The sequence below is a fragment of the Cyanistes caeruleus genome, chromosome 4, assembly GCF_971803275.1.
Source record: "Cyanistes caeruleus chromosome 4, bCyaCae1.hap1.1, whole genome shotgun sequence".
Lineage (NCBI taxonomy): Eukaryota > Metazoa > Chordata > Aves > Passeriformes > Paridae > Cyanistes > Cyanistes caeruleus.
In genome coordinates, this window is record NC_141704.1 from 11,829,695 (window position 1) to 11,850,817 (window position 21,123).

The window sequence follows — 21,123 nt, forward strand, 5'->3', positions numbered from 1 at the left end:
GGGCTGGTTGAAATACCCCATGATGACCAGGCCGCCAAATGTGGGACCGCTTCTTTCTTTCTGCAGAGAGTTTAATCTGGTCCTTCTGTTGAGGGTCTAATCCACTTGTGCTTCCTGATCAGGCAGCCTGTAGGAAACACAGACCAATCCTTACCTCTCTTTAATCCTCATCCACAAGCTGTCAGTTGGCTCCTCATCCATCCCCTGGCAGACCTCCATGCATTCCAGCTGTTCTGTCACATAAAGGGCAACTCAACTTCTTGTCTTCCCAGCCTGTGCTTCCTAAGGGATGTGTATTCCCCACCTAAATTTTTTTTCTTTTGTCAGGCTGGTCAGGTTTTTAACACTGCACTGGATCAGTTCACAGACCTTCAGATGCTCTAAAATCATTATTTTGGGGAAAGAATGCCATATAAACTACTAATGTATTATTAGACTTGCGTCTGCTTCAAAAGGTAATGGCAATGACACCTTGCTGGGCTGAGAAAGCCACCTACACCATCATCAAGAAGCAGCAGTCCTGAAAAATGCCACTTTTTGAGAAATTTTGTATAAGTCACAGCACTTCTTAAGATTTCTGATTCTTTTTGAATGTTAATTCAGGGTGAATCAACACAAATTATTAGTGACAACATGAAAAAAAAAAAATATTAAGAAAAGAGGGAATGTGTTTGTGAGAAGATTTATGAAAATGGAACTGAGGGTCTGGAAAAAGTGTCTCTGAACAGTGAGTGGTTGAAAACTGTGGAGAGAAAAGAGGAGGTGAAAGAAGCAACAAAAGAGTAGCTTTTCTGTAGAGAAACTGTCATTCCTGGAGACAAGTTGTCCATGTTGCAAATTACCAATTATCCTTTATATCACAGAATGGTTTGTGTTGGAAGGGACCTTCAAAGATCATCTGGTCCAACCCTCCTGCTATGCAAAGGGACATCTTTCACCAGACTAGGTTGCTCAAAGCCCTCCTCATTTTTCCTGAAGATTGCAATACCATTAGAGTTTCAATGTGAATATTAATTATTCCTTCTTCTGAAGATAAAAGGGAAACTGAAGAATCCAGTAAATCTATATATTTGATTGAATATAGGGATTTGAATATAGGGATTTTCAACCCTTTTCCTATTTCCAGCTCCATCCCTGTGTGTACACTAAGTGTTCAGAACTCAGCTGAAAGTTAACCTAGTAAAAAATACCCTCAATCCTGAACGATACCAATACATAGCAATAGATAACTATAGAAAAGCAAAGCACAGCCTACCTTAATCCTAAACTTATTTCATTTAAAAATTATTTAATTTTAAATGGGAAAAAGAAAGAGGGATGAAATGAGAAAACCTAGACTCGTATTACAACACTAAACTAGACAAGTCACATGCTTCAAGTTTAAAAAAAAATGTTGACAGAACAGCATATATAACACTATGATTTGATACTATGAGGACCACTAATGTGTGGGCTGAGATTTTTAGATAAAACAGACATAAGATGCTTACATAGTCTTAAGCTATTCAAGTTCCTGGAAGATTTAATTGTAAGAAAAAAGTAAATATGAAGCTACTGGTCAAAGATTACATTAAGAACTCTAATGATAGTGAAAGGAAGTACTGAAAGAAGCTGTAACAATATCAATAATGGGAAGAAAACTGAAAACAAAGAATAGAAATGATGAAGGAAAAAAAGGGGGCTAAACTGGTTTATTTAATTTAAAACTGTTATCTTACCCATCTTTTAATTCTTTAGTAGATTTTTTTAGGGTACATTTATCTTTGCTGCCTTTTTATATGATGGTGATATGGGGTGTTAGTGTACTATAATTTGCTTCTATACTGGAACATATGGCAACACTGTCTGGTTTTGTTAACTTCATCTTTTTCGTCTTGCATCAACTGCATACAAATGGAGTTACAATGTATTTTCTTTGGTAAATGTGAAAAATAATCTGTGGATGTTGTCAGTCTACTATATGATTTGGAATGGACATCATAAAAGAGTCTATTCTTACTGAAAATTGCACTTTGACATTTTCAAAATCTGCTTATGCACATTGCTTTTATTTCTGTTCATTTAATTAGCTTATATTATATTAGTTTATAATTTTGAAAAGGAATGTGAAATGCTAGAAGTAGAAGCATTAGCAGAGGTTCCTTGTTTCTTGCCTCTAGAACACAAAGGTTATCAAAAATAACCATTAAGATGAAGGGAAAAAAAAAAAAAAAGAATAATGGGATAAAACTGGTCTAGGGAAAACATTTAGGGCCTTTGTGTGCTATCCTGAAGAGATCAAGATATTATTTTGAGAGAGAAGGGGAAAAGTTAGGCAGTTGATTCTGCTGTCTTTTCTTTCTTTCAAACATTTTCATCTATTTAATAAGATTTGCAATAGACAAGAGTTTAAATCAAAGACTGCAGACATACACTTTTAGATAGATTAAAAATTGAATTTTGTATTCATATTTGGCATCTCAAGACCATTCATATTGCAGTAACTGGATGATTTTTCCCTCTCTTTAATCCAATATTTTGTTCTCACAAGATCAAGTGCTGATGTCCTTGGTTTAGGTTTTATTATATTTTTTTTCGTTTGACTGTCACAGTCTTCAATTGTCCTTAATATAAGAAATGTTTAGCAATTTATTAAAATTAAAAACATAAGTGGCCTATTTATGAGGCAATAGCAGTAGTTTCCCTTGAGGAGTGATCTCCCTCTGACCATTAGATTAACTAATATGACAGAAGAAAACTCTCCATAAATAGTTTCTGGTTTTTAAGATAAGACAGTGGATAATGGACAGTTACCAGGGGTTAAATTCTGCTGCTTCCCATCGAGTGGTGACACTGGTGCAGGTTCTTTGGGAGAGGAGCCCGCTGTGCTGCAGGGGACAGTCTGGATCCCAGCAGGGCTGGGCAGCAGATGGGTGCAAGGACTGCCCGGGGCTGGGAAGTGACTGCCAGTTGAAGGTGTAAATTCATGTGCCCATGCACAGAAATGTTCCTTCTGCAGCAACTTCCACATTATGTGTCTCTATTTCCTCAGTCCTCTTGCCCTCCTAAATATCCCTTCTTTCTCATTGCTATAAAATTACCCAGATTATCTCAGGTTTGTACAGAATAATGAAAGAAAGATTTTGGCTTATTTGTGTAACCTTGAATTGTAGAAGACTTTAAAAGTATCTGTATCAAAGTTGTGTGCTCTGCATCACAATTTCAGTCCTTTATTGAGAGCTCCTCCTCATGAGAGACAAGTGTGATTACACAAAATAACACAGTCATCAATAGACCCATAGGAAATTTCCATTCCTTTAAAGATTTTTTAATGTTTATTCTTGTAATAAAAATAAATAAACCTATTGCTATTAGCAGTTAAGAGAAAGATCCCAAAAGGCTACGGGAAAACTTTAATAAGAAAGAGAACAATGTAGAATCATGAGCAGGGCTGAATCAACTCTCCTATCAGTCAAGGATAATTGGATCTGTGAAATGGTTTAATTGTTGTCTGGTTGCAGTGAATTACTTTTGCTACAGCAAAGAAGGTGCTGTTGCCTGCCATTTTTAGGGCAAAACAGCCTCCAGACTTCCAATTTTGCTGTGTGAACACATTGAACTGAGAATTGATGATTTCTGGGACCTTGGCACTAATACAGTATTTTTCATTACTTTCATTGGCTATTTCAGCATGTTGTCAGCAAGTGTGCAGGGGAATGCCTGTGATTGATAGCTATGAATAGGCTGGTGTCTCAGTTCACTTTATTAAATTATTTCAGAACCTTGGTAATGTCCATACAGCAGAAGTCTAACCTGCAAATCAAAGAGTGGGCAGAGTTAGCTCAGAGACACTGACACCAACCGCTTTTAACTGCCCTGCTCTGAAGGGACATGAGAATGACCTTGATGTTTGTAGTACTATAGTTGCTCAGGAGACCCCCAATTTTGCAGGTAATTAGATATCATCAAACCTAACACAAGAGTGCAGGATACTGGAAATCTGAGAAAACAATGTGTATTGGGCTTGCATGGCAAGGCTTTGGTGGCAGATGGCTTCCCCCATGTCCAATGGAGCCAATGCCAGGTGGCTACAAAATGGACCCACTGCTGGCCAAGGCCAAGACAATCAGTGACAGTGGCATCACCTCTGCAATAGCATAGTTAAGAAGCAGTGGGGGAAAGGGAAAAACAACAGCTACATCTCCCAGAGAGAGGAGTGAGAATATCTGAGAGAAACAGCCCAGCAGGCGCCCAGGTCAGTGCAGAAGGAGGGGCAGGAGATGCTCCAGGTGCCAGAGCAGATTCCCCTGCAGCCCCTGGAGAGGCAGCTGTGCACCTTCTGCCCAGGGAGGTCCATGGGAAGAAGAGATCCACTTGCAACCCCTGGAGGCCTCCATGCTGGAACAGGGAAAGACCTTTATTATATTTTCTCTGTCCTGTCCAGCTGAGGAGGAGATGAAGAGGGTGACTTTTGTGGGCACCTGGCATCCAGTCAGGGTTATCCCATCACATAGAAATTAACTGTTGTGAACATCAGACTCTTTGGGATAGTGTAAAACTGACAGGCCTGATACAGCCCGTATTTATCCTGTTTACAGTTGTAGTCCCAAAAAAACTGAGCGGCATTAATTACCTTTATTATATGAAGGCAAGGAAATGCAAGGAAGTCTCAGGAGGACCTTAGACTGCCATCTAAATGAGTTTTAATTATAAAATCCTTGGGATGTTAAGCACTCACTGGTGAGTTATATATTCATATCACTGGGGGCTTTGTGTTTAAAGGAACAGCCAGCACATGATTTTAAAATCATATTATACAACCCCTCCCCTTTTCTTTTACACTTTGTACAGATATGCAGACTCAGATTCTGCAAACTCAGAAGTTGTAGACATAAACAGTCTCTCTTCTTTAGGCTATATGGTACAAACTGTATGAACAGTTGTTCTTATTTTAACTTGCAGGAGACACCATTGTCTTTTGTCAGTTTTAGGAGACCAAAGGGCATCCTGCTTATTACTGACTCAAACAATTGAGAAAAAAAATTAATGGGAAAATAAGCTAAGAAGCTAAAAAAAAAAAAAAAAAAAAAAAAAAGGAAAAATGGAGGAAATAATACTGACAAATGAGAAGAGATAGACAGTTCAAGAAGCATAATATATTGAGGGAAATGAGCAATTCAGGACCACCCTAAGCAAGACTTGCCCAGCTATCATGCCATGTCCTCCTCCCCTCACAGGCACACCATTGCTTTCTCTCAGTATTTCCACTAGTCTTCCTATCCCTTAGTCCTTTCTCATATCTAGTAATTTTAAAATGCTGGAAGGAAGAAAGAGATTAAAGACAAAAATGAGACAGTTGTGAAGCAACACCATGTTCCCTCCTTCCACTTAAACTCCTTTACTGTTAAACAGTACAGATTTTCCTGCAGCACCAGCTGCCTTGTGTAATTAGCACTGCAACTGAAAAGTGGAAAACTAATACATTTTTATCATTTCACTGTGTACTAAAAGGCTGGCAGAACCTGCCATTGCCACAGGTGTTAGAAGTGTTCCAACCCAACCAGTTTACAAACATGGCACTTGCACAACTATTTTTGTCAGTGAAGCAGAGACAAATATGCACCTAAAATGCATGTAGCATTCAGTTGCCTGCATTTTAAGGCTTCTGATAAAAGATTGGAGGCTTATTTTTTCCCCATGGTACAGAAATCATCTTCTGTGAACACAGACCAGTGAACCAGATGTTAACCAAGCCTGTGAAATGCAAGCACCTAAATACAGATTGAGGAATAAAGTAGACACTTGTTAAATCCACAAGTCCTCACTGTAGCTCAGCCCAAAAGGCAAACTCTGGAACTGAGCACACATATTCAGTAGGCATATAACATTTTGCTCAAAATAATTAAAGTTTACCAAGGGAATATGTAACTATCTCTTGGTAAGTGCACACAGTGGATAGATCATAAATTACAAAGAAACTTAATTTTTCCCATTCTCCTGCATCTGAAAGCTATGGCTGATAATTCCACCATCACTTTATGTATCAGTAGAGTGCCTGTCAAGAGAGATGTAAAATCAAGTCCCTTCCAGCTCTGCTTGCCTTTAAAATAAGTCTCTATACCTGAAAAATACAGGAGTCTCCATAAATTTTCATCTTCTCAGTTCTGTCTGCAGATGGTCAGTACAGTTTATTAAGTTTCATGGAGACTGCAAATGACTGAAAAAAATGACTGAAACATAACCAGCCACAAAAAGTTCTGTTCTGTACTTATTTGCTCTTCCCTGGTTATAATACAGTTATGCATAGTTACACACAATGACAACAAAATCAATCTAATCATTTCTTCTGCTTGCAATTTTTGTAATTTATTTGTCTGGTGTACTCAGACTCTTTTCTAGTGTTTTTAGGACAGCCTTGATTGAACAGCAGTTTTATGCTATCTTTTAGGCCCTCATATATGTATTTTTATAAGTAACTGAGGCTGTAGTCAGTAAATTCATGCTGCTGCCTTTCTTACTGGGCTTTTTGAACTGAATATGTTGACATCGGGGGACCCAGCCTAATTACTCTGTCTGAATTTTTCTCCTGGGCCATAGGGAGAAATCTTCAAAGAATTTCAATCAAGTGTCACTAGGTCAGTCTGTAAAAGACATGTCTTTGTGTGCCTTTATCTGATTACTTCTAAGCTGGTTTACAGAAGAATAAGACAAAAAATAGGCAAAACTAGGCTGAAATGAAATACTGAAGTGAGAGATGTGTTCAAATTTTTGTTTTGTGTTCCTATATTCTGTAGTAATTTTGTGGTTGACCATACATCTTTTGGGATAGTTGTAGGAGAAGCAGTCTGGAGGTCTCTTTTATTTAAAGAACCTTCATATTTAAGAAGCTGAAGGGACTGGAGTATAGTAAAGAGCAGAAATTTAAAGACTGGCAGAAAAAGAGGAAATAAAATTGATATTTGCTTATTGTGCCACTGAGCTGGTACAGCTTCAGTTTGCTTCATTAAGCACAAATGCAATTAAAATTAATTAATTTAATTTCAATAACCAATTTATATAATACCTACCCATGCCAAGGCATACACTGAGGAAAAAGTTACTTTTTGTTGGAGCTAAGTAAATCAGTTGCTGATTCCAAAATTGCTTTATCAGTATTGTGAAAATCAGATGCCTCATTTCTCTGGGTTGATGTTTATGTTAAAGGCAGCCATAACTGAGTAACCTGAAAGTCCCCTGATGTGCAAATAGTCTATTGCTGCACACACATGAAAAAAATGAGCAGACACTCTCTTCTTCCAATAACTGTTTTTTCCATCTCTCTGTCCCATTTCCATCTCTGTCCCACTAACACAGTATCCTTTTAGTCCCCTCTTTAGTGTTTAGGTTGCTACTCTATTCACTCTTAGGGGAGTTTTACACCAAGGAGGAAGAGAGAAAAATAAAAGGAAGACAAAGTAGTTCTTTCATCTCCTTTCATAGTAATGATTTTTTTTATCTTCATGTTCTGAAATGTCATAAAAAGTGACAACACACATATTTTGCATTCCCTTTGCCTTCCTTTTATTTTTCTTTCTTCCTATAACTTTTCTTCCATGTTAGGACATGCCAACATTAATGAACATTGAAACATGAAGAAAACATGGGTAGATCTTTATTGTTCTATTATCCCACACAGTTTAAACTGTTGAAGGAAAAGTGACTTAGAAACCTGATTAGTTTGTCATTGACATAAATAGATATATTAATTTATAATATATATAATATATAATATTATAATTTTATATTATATATATTATAATAATATATAATATATAATTATATATAATGTATAATAATATATTAATTTGACACTAAAATTGAGAAGTGCTCTTATGAATGCAAGCACATGGTGTCTGGTACATTAAAAAAGGAACACACTCTAGTTTATCATGCAAAGTTCTTTTCTGACATGCTCACAGAACCATACTGAGAGTGAGTTTTGGCAGATGGCATTACAATTCAAATAAAGAAAAATAAGCTTGTGAATTCATATATATATTTCCTTGTCACTCAAATGCCAAGGGATTTTTTTAACATAATGTTTAAAGTATGGAATGAGTGTTCCCATAAATATCACTAATGCATAATGATGAGTAAGTTATAACAAAAAGTTTCAGAAAGCAGTTCCTTGCAACAAAAGCAGCTTTTTATTGATTGTACAGCAAAGCAAAAAGTAATAAAAAACGGGCCTTTAAAGTTCTTACCTTCAATAAGGCAATGAAGCCATTGAGAAGAAAAAAACTAATCTTATTTCACTAGTATAAGTGAAGAATTCTTACTTCAGCAAGTGCAGTGTTTACATGAATTTTCCCCAGTGCAATGTAATCTCTCTCATCAATTGTATTGATTTCTCTATTTCATCAAATACTATTTAAACATCTACTGTATCTGCATTATGTATATGCAGCCAAGTTCAGAACTGTAAAAACATGTTATTAAAAAGCATGGTAGTCATGGAAACAGATCATATAGAAAGTACCTTGTGGCAGATTCTTCTAATTGTTTAGAACTTCACTGGCCACTTGTAAATAAAACACAGAAATGTAGGATGCCTTGTACTTGATCAAAGCACTAGTTTATTTAACCTTCTCTCAGATTTGTATCCTGGGTCAGTATATGCTGATTCTGAGGCAGTTGCACCTTATCACTTGAAATTTTACAGTCTGGGAAAGATAGCTTTTTATTTGTAGACCACCCACAGATAATCAGTTCATTGTAAGCATACAAAGTAGTACTTAGCTGTTTTGAGTTTTTTACATTATCACTACAGATGCTACATTTTTCTGTCTCTTTTTATAATACATCTATCCATTTGCATCACTGGCCTGTCAAATAAAATCAAGTAATTGCCATTTGTTGTAATAACAAAGCAGAAAAAAAGCCACCAGAAAAACAGACAGCATTATTCAATGTGACTTATTTTGAAACATTGAGTTGAGACTCCCAAGGCCCAGTGAGAAAAAGGCAGTCATGAAACAAATGTTTTCTAATGTTGATTGAAATTTTAATTCAAGTTCAGTGTTGTTATTTAAAAAATTCTTCAGATACAAGGTAAGATAACATGTTGGACCAGGAAACATGGTTAGAGGAGATGAGGAAAAATGGGCTTCCTCCATGAACAGAAAGAGCATGGCTGTATGGAGTTCTCCTGAGCAGCTGTCTGATGGAGAGTCTGTGGGGCAGGATCAAAGGAGAGGACAGTAAAGGAGACCATCCTGGGCTGTTGTTACAGATCCCCTGATCAGGCTGAGGAAATTTACTTTAAACAACTCAAGTAAGTCTCTGATCACAGATTCTGGCTTCCATGGGGAACTTTAAGCTCCCTGACACCTGCTGCAGGGGCAGCAAGGAAGAAGACAAGCAGGCACCAAGATTTCTGACAGTTTTGGGGAATAAGCTCTTGCTACGGGTACCATATAAGCCAATGAGAGGTGATGCACATGTGGACCTGTTATGAACTAATAGCAAGAACTAACAGGAGATGTGACAATCAACAGCAGTTTTAGGTAGAGTAACCACAAAGTAGTGAAGTTCAAGATGCTGTGGCAGAGGAGCTCAGAACACGGGCAGACATCAGACTCTGACAGTGTCCTGGATGGTACATGGAGTCCTCTGAGAACATTTCTGGACACCAGAAGAAGAAAGTGGTGACAGACTGGGGTGAGTTGCCCTTGGCAGGTTATCAGGTGTCCATCAAGCTGCCCTACCCATTTCCTCCTCAGCTGGACAAAGGGGAGAAAATAAGATGGGGAAAAACATGCATCAAGATAAAGGTAGTTTAATAAAGTAAGAGCAATGGTCACATGTGGAAGGAAAAGATTTTGCTCTTTCCATCAGCAAAGTGATGTCCAGCTACTTCCCAGGAAGCAAAACTTCAGCACACATAGCAATTTCTGTGGAAGAGAAATGTCACCAATAATGATTGTTCTCCTTCCTTGTCCTTTCTCTTAGCTTTAATTTCTGATCAGACATCATGTGATACAGAACATCCCTTTTTTCATTTTGGGTCAGCTGTACAGGCTATGCCCCTTCCCAAGAGCTTGCCCAAACCCAGACAACTGGTAAGGTGGGAATGCTGGGGAGAGACCTGTGATGCTGTGCCAGCACTGTTCAGCAGTAGCCAAAACACTGGTGTGTTATCAACACCTTTATCAACTGGAGCAAAGCACAACACTACAAGAACTGCTGTAGAGAAAAGTAACTCCATCCCATCCATATCTAGTACACTGGGAACAGCTAGTGTGGATTTACACACTTCAAATCATGCCTTCATGTCTGGCCAGCCAGTTTGCTGTGCTAAAATTACTGGACTTGTGGATGCAGTAAAAGAAGTGGATGTCATTTATCTTGACTTTATCAAGATTTTTCTTTTTTCTCTTTTTTTTTCCTGTCGGCCACAAAATTTTGTGTATCACATTTAAGACATTAAAAATCTGTGTGGAAGGAGAACTATGCATGTAAGTAACTGGGTGTTGAGGTTTAGAGAGTAGTGGTTAATGGGCCACACTGTGCCTGAATGTCTGTGGAAGAGGAGTATTGTGGCTGTTTATAGACAAATCTGCCCTTTTTTGGCATGTCTGTGTCTGAAAGAGGCAACAAAGTCAGCTTTGCAGATGACCCCATGGGGACCCATTGACATGGTCAAGGCAATGGCTGCATTGGAACCTAGCCAGGCTGGAGGACTGGAGGTTCACAGCAGAACCCCTGTGAATTTCAACAAGGAAAAATGCAGAGTTCTACACTCAGGCAGGAACAAAATCTTGCAACAGTTAGGGTTGGGAACTGACTTGTTAGACTGCATCTGTAATACTGAATCCGGTTTTTGGACCCTATGATACACAGGAGCTCAGCAGAGGGCAACCAAGACAGGCAAGGACAGGGACACTTACCCTGTAAGCAAAGGCTGAGGGTATTCCTGTTTCCCCCTTAATAAAGGCACTGAAAATAGCAATTAAATTTGTCATTTGCATTTGTTACAGAATAATAAACTTTTTTCATTTGTTGTACTAGAGGTTAAGAGGTGAACAGATAACTAAAGTTGTTGAATTTGAGTGACAAAATACCTGGAAGCCTCCCATAAAATGTGGCCTGCGCTGTTGGTAGGTACATACTTTTATATGGATCTTTTTAGGTCACTAGCCAAATTTGAGGGTTTACGTTTTATAATAACAATAAATTCAGTAACTCTGCGAGTTCACAGGGTATGTGGTTAAACATTTAGCAACAAAGCAAAGAATATAAATAGACTGAAAAGCAAATAGAAGAAAAGCCTAACTTCATGACATCATGCATTTGTTAGATAGCAAACACTGGTTTGTAACAAGGCTGAATTGATACAGTCAGTAATGAGATACAAGCACTAAAAGATTTGAACATCTGAAAGATCAAAAAGAGTGTTTCTTTTTAGTCTGTTTTTTTAAAAGTCTTAAGAATATAGCATAAAACAGCTGTGTTAATAGAATCAGTTTCAAAGGCAGAATCTTCCACATTGGAGCTCTACGTGGCATGAAGCAAATCTGCTGAACTTCAGGAATACAAATTGATAATGCAGCATGTAGTTTGATGTACTCAGGGCTCCTGTTCTGCAGGCAAAATGAGTGTGCCAATGCCAGATCATCTCACTGCAACCCCCCTGCCACAGGGATGCCTTTTACTAGACCAGGTTGCTCCAAGCCTCATTCAGCCTGGCCTTTAGCACTGCCCAGCTGAACCTTGAAGCAGCCAGCAGTGCCACCTTGGCTCGTGGGTGTGGAGCCCACCAGGGCACAGATCAGGCTCCTCCAGCGAGTTGGCATCTGCAGAAATGTCCCTCAGCCTGAAGGGACTTCATTCCTAGCAATGCCCATGTCAGCTAGTTTAAAGGTATGAGCTGTGAGGTTGTTGTAGTGACCCTGTTTATGTGTACCCTTTGCTATATTAAAAATGAGATAGCATGCAATTTAACACAGAATTCAGAAATTCTACCACACTCTTCTTGGAAGCTAAGGTACACTGCTGTATTATTATTAATCAAGGGAAGCCTAGATGCATTCCTATCCAGGCTTCTGAACATGAACTTGTAGCTAAAATGTGAGATATCTCTATTTCCCCAGCAACATGCTGGGCACTTTAGTGGGAACTTTGAGATCAACGAAGAGCTGGTTTAAGCTTCTCTCTCCATAGAATATTCTATATACAGAAATTCTGTAATACGAACCAGCCACTTGGCACAACTAATCCAGGAGTAAAGACAGAGAACAAGATAAAAGGATAACAAGATTTGATGAAAAAAATTGTAATGTTTTAATAGTATTTTTTTCAATGTTTCTGCTTTCCTTAAATCTATTCTTTATAAATACATAGAAAACAGGATTTTGTAATTTGTTTGAAATCTTTTAATGGAAACTTATCTTTCCCTTGAAAAGGTGAGTACATTTCTCTTGAAATGGATAGTACTTTTGACCAGCTTCAGCTACTGCCCACTGTAGCGGTTTAGTTTTGCCAATTTGAGTTTCCCAACCAACGCACCAAATAATGTGGTGGGTTTAGCACTGGCTAAAATCAGCAGGGCACTTACTCATTTCTTGCTGTGAGATATGGATTAGGAGAAGGGCAAAACTGGCTTAAAACTTAAAAGGTATAAAGAAACTTTATTAACAGGACTACAAGAATAAGAAACACCAGAATAAAACCTCCAGAACACCTTTCCTCCCCCTGCCCAATTTTCCCTTTCCCAACTGACCACAAAGAGACAAAACCTGGGATGTTAAAGCAGTACCAACTACACAACAGTTTTTCATCAGTTCTTGTAGGGAGAGGAGTTTTCTCTTGCTATGCCATGGAGATTTCTCCAAAAGAAACAGTTTTCTTGTGGCTTTTCATTTTCACAAATAGCAGCCGCCCAGGCAAAATGTGCTGCATTTCTCCCATTTTCACAGCCCTCCTAGAGGTGTGTCCATGGACCATGAATTCTTGGGGCATTATTTTAAGGTAAAGGTTCTCTTCATCTGTCTCTGTGATCATCCCTGGGAACAGAGGTTTTCTTGTCTCCCTGGGGGCAAAGGTTCTTCATCACTCTCATCTCTCTGTCTCTCTCTCTGTTCAAGCTTCTCATGGGATCACAGCTACTCCAACATCTGCTTGGCTTCATCAATGGATGCCTTTGCTCAGATCTGCAGTTTGAATACTTCATTCCCCCATACCGTCTCATGAATTAAAGGCGATATTTTAGTGCATCATTGTCCATCTCCATAGTACTACCAAAAGAATTTTCAGCCCCATTAGGCATGTCCTAATCCTCCTTCCATCTGAGGCTTGACTCCTTCTCCTACTCTCCTTGGTGTTTTCATGTTATCTTTCTACGTGTCATCACTCCTTTTCTCTCCCTGGAGAGAGGAACAAGGTCTGCAGGTCTCATCTGTGTAGTGAAAGGGTCAATATCTTGCCCAGTGGCCATGGCAGGCACGGTGCGGATTTCAGGCCACACTGGTGTCTCCTTCTGCCTGGCAGTTGCTGGGAGGGGCAGGCGGTCCTGGCTCGGCCTGGAGCCATCGGTGCAGGCCGGGGAGGGTTTGGTGTCGGTGTCAGCAGCCGTGGCCCGGCCCAGCCTGAGGCTGGAGCCCCACAGCTCCATGGCCAGCCCGGGAGCCGCTGGGCTCCTGCCCGGCCTCCCCCAGGAGCACAGGCCGCAGGGGAGCAGGGCCGGCCTCACCACAGCTCCGCTACCTTCTGAGGCCAGAAGCCAAGAGAGAGAGTTCCCTGGTTTGTGGTTTTCAAAATGTGGAATTCACGGGCGGATCTAATTTCTAAATGGTGCAAAATGTTATCAGTTCTCAGAACTAGACAGCTATTGGACTGTCCTAGGCACAGATGAAACTCTCAGCATCCTCTCTTAAAGAAATCACTTCCATGGGTGGTTTCTTACTTTTTCCCAAATGTCAATCAATGTGAAATCCTTATTAAACCTTTATTAAGGAAACCGTCTCAGGCACTGCTTACAGTAAGCTAGCTAAGTTCTCAACATATAAGTTATTTTCCCCCTTATTTATTTCTAATTGATTGGAGATTTTAATTTTTATTTGAATGAAAAGATAACACACTCTTTATAGACTTTTTGATTAAAAAACAAAAACAAACAAAAAACAACCCAGTAATTTGGTTGACAATTTTTCTCTCTATTAATGCAAATCTTAATTAGCAGTTACACAGTTCTGTGTGTCAGAGGAATCAAATATACCTAATGTTAAAAAATATCCCTACTGCTGCCAATATTTCACTTGGTAACAATGCTGGGAAAAAATATTATTGAATTTATAGTAATATTAAGTCATCTATGTTCTACATAATTAAGGCTGTATCATGTCACAATGAGCTGCACAGAAGGAAGATGCATTTATCAGATGTATTACTTAGACTTTTATTTTCATTTTGCAAGGAGAAGTTTTGCATAATGACATTTTATTTGTGAGAATAAATTGCACATGAATGCTCTTTGATTGCAGACAGAACATAAACAGTCATGATTCTGTGAAATTTACTGATACAAGAATGGCAGTTGGAGAACACGAGTTTCATTGAAATTGAATTTATGTGGCTTGGCTTGGAGGTGGTACATTCCCTAGGTTTTCCAAATCTTACATGAAAGGAATAGGCAATCTGGGGGGGTTTTGTGGAGGTAGAATTTTCAGTCCTACCTTTGTTATTTTCACTGAGATAGTGAACAATTCAACTTCCAGCTTTTTTATCTAATTTTTTTTCTCTCCTCACCCACCCAGTGTTACCATGGTGTGTACCTGTTGATTTGGTTCATTTTTTTGAGCTCCAGATGGAATACAGATAGGTGACCTAGCAGAATTCACGGAGGTATGGGGGTAGTAGGTTAAGTCCTGATTTTCACTGGGTAGTGTTAGCCTCTTTCCTTATGGCAACCTGTGTCAGAGGTTTCAGGAGCAGCAGCACAACCAGAAACCACAATGTATTTCACGTATCAGCTGGATAATGTGGACTTACGCAAACAAAAGCATCCAAACCAAATATCTCCAACCCTGAGTTCGTGAGGAAACAGTGCAGCATGCCTAGAGCAATATCCACCCCCTGGGAATCTGTGTGCTGTGCCTTAGGGTATTACAAGTAATGATTTTGTGCAAGCTATGCAGTGAGAACACTGGTTTAGACTTAGAGATAAGTATTTGCAAAAACTGTATCTTTAAGAGAAGCTGGAAGACTGTGACACTGCATTAGACTCTGGGGCTGCACTGTTTTGTAACTTTTAATCCAACTCTTTTTATACCCTCTGCAGTAGGTAACTGACCTGAAAAGGCAAAACTGAATTTGAAACAGGGAGAAAGAAAAGATAAGCAAGAAAGCAAGAGCACAGGCATTTGAGTGGCAAGATACAGTAATTTTCTGAAAAATCTCCTGTGTAGGTTAGAAAATGATTCCTGGGCTGTGCATGGGTGTTAACAAGGCAGGTGAACCAAACTTGTATAGACTTCCACAGCTTCCACATGCTCATTGACAGTATTTTCAATAACAGCAGGCATATATTTTCTTTTTCTCTCTCATGCTATATTCCTTTGAACTATATAAATATTTTGATTTGCAGGTGAATCAGGAAATATGTTTCTCATCTTTCTTTCCAGCCTGTCAGCAGGGTAGTGACACAGTGTTGTCTGCTGTTCTGAAACCTTGAGAATTTTTTTGACTCTCTTTAACTCAGTTAGTAAAATATAAACTTCAGGAAAGTTAATCTCTGGGCTTGGTAGTATGCTTTTTCATCATGGCACATTGAGATCCAAAATGTACTCTTTCCTCCATCCCTAGAGAATGTTAAGTGGCACCATTAAAAATCATTCTGAAATGAAACAGCTTTTAGAAGGCAGGATAACAGCATCTGAACCATTAGCATAAGCAGTCTGTTATGAAAAGGCAGTACAATTGACTATTAAAGTGACCTGCTCAAATTTGTATCAGTCTTTCTTTCTTTCTTTCTTTCTTTCTTTCTTTCTTTCTTTCTTTCTTTCTTTCTTTCTTTCTTTCTTTCTTTCTTTCTTTCTTTCTTTCTTTCTTTCTTTCTTTCTTTCTTTCTTTCTTTCTTTCTTTCTTTCTTTCTTTCTCTCTCTCTCTCTCTCTCTCTCTTTCTCTCTTTCTTCTCTTTCTTCTCTTTCTTCTCTTTCTTCTCTTTCTTCTCTTTCTTTCTTCTCTTTCTTTCTCTCTTTCTTTCTTTCCTTCTCTCCTTCTTTTCTTTTCTTTTCTTTTCTTTTCTTTTCTTTTCTTTTCTTTTCTTTTCTTTTCTTTTCTTTTCTTTTCTTTTCTTTTCTTTTCTTTTCTTTTCTTTTCTTTTCTTTTCTTTTCTTTTCTTTTCTTTTCTTTTCTTTTCTTTTCTTTTCTTTTCTTTTCTTTCTTACAGATATTTACTGAGCAAAGGTTATTTTGGATGAGTGGTGTTGGCTGGATGCTGCTTCTCTTGTAAGGAATAAAGCATACATTGCAAAATCTGGAGGATATAAACATACCATACATATTATCCAGCACCCTTAAATCCACTCACAGTGTCAGCACTGCCAACCACTGGACAAACTATACTGATTTTTAAAAGGTGATTTTATAAATATTCCTGAACAGGCCTTGCACTGGATGATAAGAGAGTGTTAAATATTTAAAATTTAAAAATAAAAGGTAGATTTTTAGGTTTTTTCCTTTTATAGAGAGAAAGCTTTCAGCAGTCTATAGACTTGGAGGACAAGAGAGATAGAAATGTTGAGCTCCTAAAGATGAAGATGTCTGTCATATTATAACTCTATCCATGAACTAGTGCTTGCAAAAATTGCACGTGGTTGAGCGTGCTGATGCTATGAAATGAATATCAGCTATTAGACATAGCTCCATTCCGTATTCACATCATGGTGGCCATCAGCAATCTCCTTCACTAGTGTTTTACAATAATTCTCTTTTACAAATATTTACTGTTCATTTTCATCCCTAATGATCATCTCTGAGCAGAGTGAAATCAAAAGGAGAAACTGTAATGCCCTCAGCCCTAATCTGGCAAATGCTTAGCTTACTGTTTTATGAAGCAGTAAAGTATTTCTGACCTTTAATCTTTCATTTCAATAGTGAAAAATGGAATAGATGCCACTATTTAATGTAATGAAAAATAATCACAGTGCTCTTGAAAGCTAATGTAGCAGAAGATTCTTCTTAGAGAACCTCTGTAGTAAACTACACTCCACTAATCTTATTTGCCATTCTCAACAGGCAGGGGCCTGGGGTTCGTGCTCTAGCAATTCTGTTTTACTGGTCAACACAGAGTTTTAATTAAACATACCTTATAGGCCAAATCTTAAATGGAATAATAAAATCAGAGCATAACCTTATATGGAGTGTATGTATGGTACACAAAGGTAATCTTGTTTATCTTTCTTCTGAACCCGTGGCTATCTTATGATGTTAAATAATCAGTCGTTCAATCCATGCATTTAAAAGTGGATTCTCCTTAATATATCCAATATGTTAATTTTTTAGAGACTTTTACACTACTTTTTCTTCTTCCTTATTGTAGTTGTGCCAGTTGATAAGTACAATTAAGTTAAGTATTACTTTAGGAAAAAATACACCAGTAAGTTAATAGTGAATCCTCTATTATTTCAGATTTTTATGAATATGTAAAATTAAATGTCATCGGCATCTATATACTTGTAGTGTATACACTTACGTAAAAATACCTACTTTCATAGTTGGACAAAATATCTACTTTTTTATTTATTTATTTCATACTTGGAAAAAAAATGCATCTACTGTTGCACTTTGGGAGAGGAACCTATGCACACCTGTGTGTGTATGTATATGGGGATGTGTTTGCTTGTATTTCTACGTCCTGGTGTTACTGGTACCTGTTTGAGTTTTCTCTAAGGAAATAAAATTTTAGATGGACAGATATGAAAGCAACATTAAATTAATTAGCAGAATAAAACTGTGCAATGTTAAATGAAAATAAAATGTACTAATAGTACTTAAGCTAACACTTTATATTCATTCTGTGTCATAGTGTTTGGTAAGAGCATAATTTTCTTAGCAGATTTTTTGCCTTGTTTATCATGCATGAGTTGGCAGTGAAACTTTCTGTAGGGGCAGTACAGGATTTGTGCATCAGCTGATTTATTTTTGAATATTTATGGATTACGTTGAACAGTTTTGTCCCAAGATCCACAGGATTTTTTGAGAGCCATTTTAGGCTCACCCCATTTTACTCAAGTTCTGAGAAGGTCTGGAAAGAGCGTCACCAGGGCTTTCTAATGCTTAGAGCCTTGACATGCCAGTGATGTACCCCTGCAACAAAGCAGGTCAGCAGCTTCCTAGACTGCACTTGGCAGAACATCACCAGCAGATCAAGGAAATTATCCTGCCCTTCTGCTCAGCACAGGTGAGAAACAGCTGGAGTACTGGATCCAGGACTCCCAGTACAGGAGAGACATGGACGTAGAGAGTCCAGAGAATGGCCACTGAAACAATTAAGGGACTGGAGCATCCCTCCTATGGGGAAAGGATTAGAGACTTGGGATGGTTTAGCCTGAAGAAGTGAAGGTTCAAGGGAGAGTTTATCTATCTAAATAAATATATGTAGGGACGTGCAAGGAGAACAGAACCAGGCTCTTTGCAGTGGTGTCTGGTGACAGGACAGGAGGCAAAAGGGCACAGACTGAGTTACCCAGAAAGGCTGTGGGGTCTCCATCCTTGGAGATACTCAAGCACTGACTGAAGATGGTCCTGAGCAATCTGAACTAGATGACCCTGCTTTGAGCAGAGGGGTTGGGCCAGACAACCTCCAAAGTTCAATTCCAACATCAGCCATTCTGTAATTTTGTGACCTGCTTGAATACCTTATGCTGCCTTTATTCCTATGAAGTGACAATAACAAAACTGCCCTGACAAAAGCAGTTCAGAGTGTTAAGAAGATTTCAAAGCTAACAATATTCTAAGAATAACAGTAAAAATTAAGCATCAACATTAAGCCTTCTGTTAAAAATTACGAAAAAACTAATGTGCCATTTTCTCATCTGCCTGTCTGGCAGAGGGTTGTATCCTTCATTGCAAAATTTGAATAGACTGAGCAGGAACAACCCCTGGGGCCAACATGACATGAAGACCACAGTAGTCTAAACAGATTCACTCAATAAAGGATCAGCTACTACATATGCATTTAAAGGAGAAGTAACAAGCTAATCTCAGCATGGCCTTTTAACCCTTTCACCTCCCTTTTGCCACTCAGGCTTTACTTTCCTATTTGCCCCTTTCAGCATGTCAATAATTGCCTATTCATATTGTCAGTGAAAAAAAAAAGCTCTCTTGTCATCTAGGAGTACTTCTTTATGACCAGTGTAATGACTATTCAATATGATCTACATCAGTTCTGTTCTGTCTAGTTCAGCATTCATTGTCTCCAAAAAGTTACTTTAAAATAATGCAACAGAGTTTAAAAGAAAACAAAAATCTGAGATAAGGAATTCCAAAGTCAAATTTTCTTATAGAATCTCAGTACCACTCCCCATACATTGTGTCATAGTATTTAACTGCATAGAATTCAATCAATACCTGTGCATGATGGGAATGCACATTGCTTTGTGAGTCTCTTCCATCCAAGTCACCACATCTGGCACTGAGGTATTTACTCTGTTCATGTCAACTGAGATACTTGCTGCCTCTGTCTGTCTGCTGCCTTTTAAACACAAGGTGAAATTCTGTTGGCAGTTTAATAATTTTTTAAGCATTCAGTGTGAATGAAAATCAAATAAGTATGGATGTACATGAATATATATGTGGCAGTTTGGTTATAAGTGAATGCAGATTGATTTTTCAAGATTATTAAATTAATATTTATAACATTTTGATTATTAAGACCAGAATGTTGTAGGGACATCTGTTTCTGCAAAAATGTAGTTAGCTTTATGTTCAGATGATGCTACAATATCTTACTTTGATTTTTACTTTCACATACTGTTCTGTGCTCCTGTGTTCCTGATATATAACTAAACTTTGGAACAGGATGTCTTTGGAGAATGTGGAATTGCAGTAAGATTCGTAATTCGTACCGTAAGACGAATAATGAAAACATTTCAGTGTACTCATTGTGTTTATCTGTCAGGAGACAAACTCTTTTTGTTCCTTCTAGACCAACCTTTCCAGGATTCCTAAGAAAACAGCTCAAAAAGCAAAATATGATTTTTGTGTGTACAAATTTGTGAAAATAGAATGTCCTCACTTCCTCTGGCAGTGATGTCACACAAGATGTGTTACAGCTGTTGGCTGGTACAACTGTTGGAACAATAAAAAGTTCAACCAAAATGTGTTGCTCTAGAAACTGAGAGCTGGTTTTGCATGCGAATTTCCAAGTTACTACTACTTGTGGCTGCCGTGGGGTATGTTCAAGATTTGGTATTTGCTTTAGTCACTGTATCTAATTTCACTGTTATTTCCCTCAACACCCAGCAAAGATCAGCAATTTTGTTATTAAAAATCTTTGCATTCTGTACTGCATTTACTGAGAGGGATTAACTCTTTGTTTTTCAGAGCTTCCATATGGCTGGGAGAAAATTGATGATCCCATTTATGGCACTTATTATGTTGAGTAAGTTCACAAGTTCAATATTAAATTGCTATTAATATGTCATAACCTAATACTGGTATCCTCTGCAATGCTCAGCCTGGCAAGGAATGGGTACAATTACTTGGTATGTTAAACTAAGGGTATACCAGGAATTCTCAATCATCAGTGAAGTTAATGTATCCAGATATATTGGAAGTGTCCCCGGTCAGTGACTGAGGCATTCAGTCACTCCCTTTATCCAGAGTCTGGTTTAATTTCATTCCAGCTGATGCTTGTACAAAGAACATATCCATTAAAGAAATGTTGCATTTTCTATTTAAGCTTTGGATATCCAGCAAGGTATAAAAACCTCGTTAATCAATGAATAGAGCAAAGCATAATCATTTTAGCACAGTTAAGATCTGTTTCTGGGTAGTCCTCACTGCAAATCAAATGTTTATACTGGTTGTCCCAGAAGTCAAGTTATTTATACAGTACATATAAAATTTTATGTGTTATTTTGTATTTAAAAGTGCAGCTGAAAA

At 38.1% G+C, this 21,123-nt stretch overlaps 1 protein-coding gene across 21 annotated transcripts in view; it reads left to right on the forward strand.

The window, feature by feature from the left end:
• The window catches only part of MAGI2 (membrane associated guanylate kinase, WW and PDZ domain containing 2), a 706,446-nt gene that overhangs the window by 528,710 nt on the left and 156,613 nt on the right, over positions 1-21,123 (forward strand). For 17 of the 21 annotated variants that reach the window (XM_086886645.1, XM_086886637.1, XM_086886631.1 and 14 more), the window contains exon 7: positions 20,563-20,620. In XM_086886645.1, the coding sequence (XP_086742771.1) occupies positions 20,563-20,620 (58 nt within the window). Of the gene's footprint in view, positions 1-10,386; positions 13,759-20,562; positions 20,621-21,123 lie in introns of those variants that run through there. The other 4 variants (XM_086886649.1, XM_086886646.1, XM_086886651.1 and 1 more) reach the window with 1 other exon arrangement.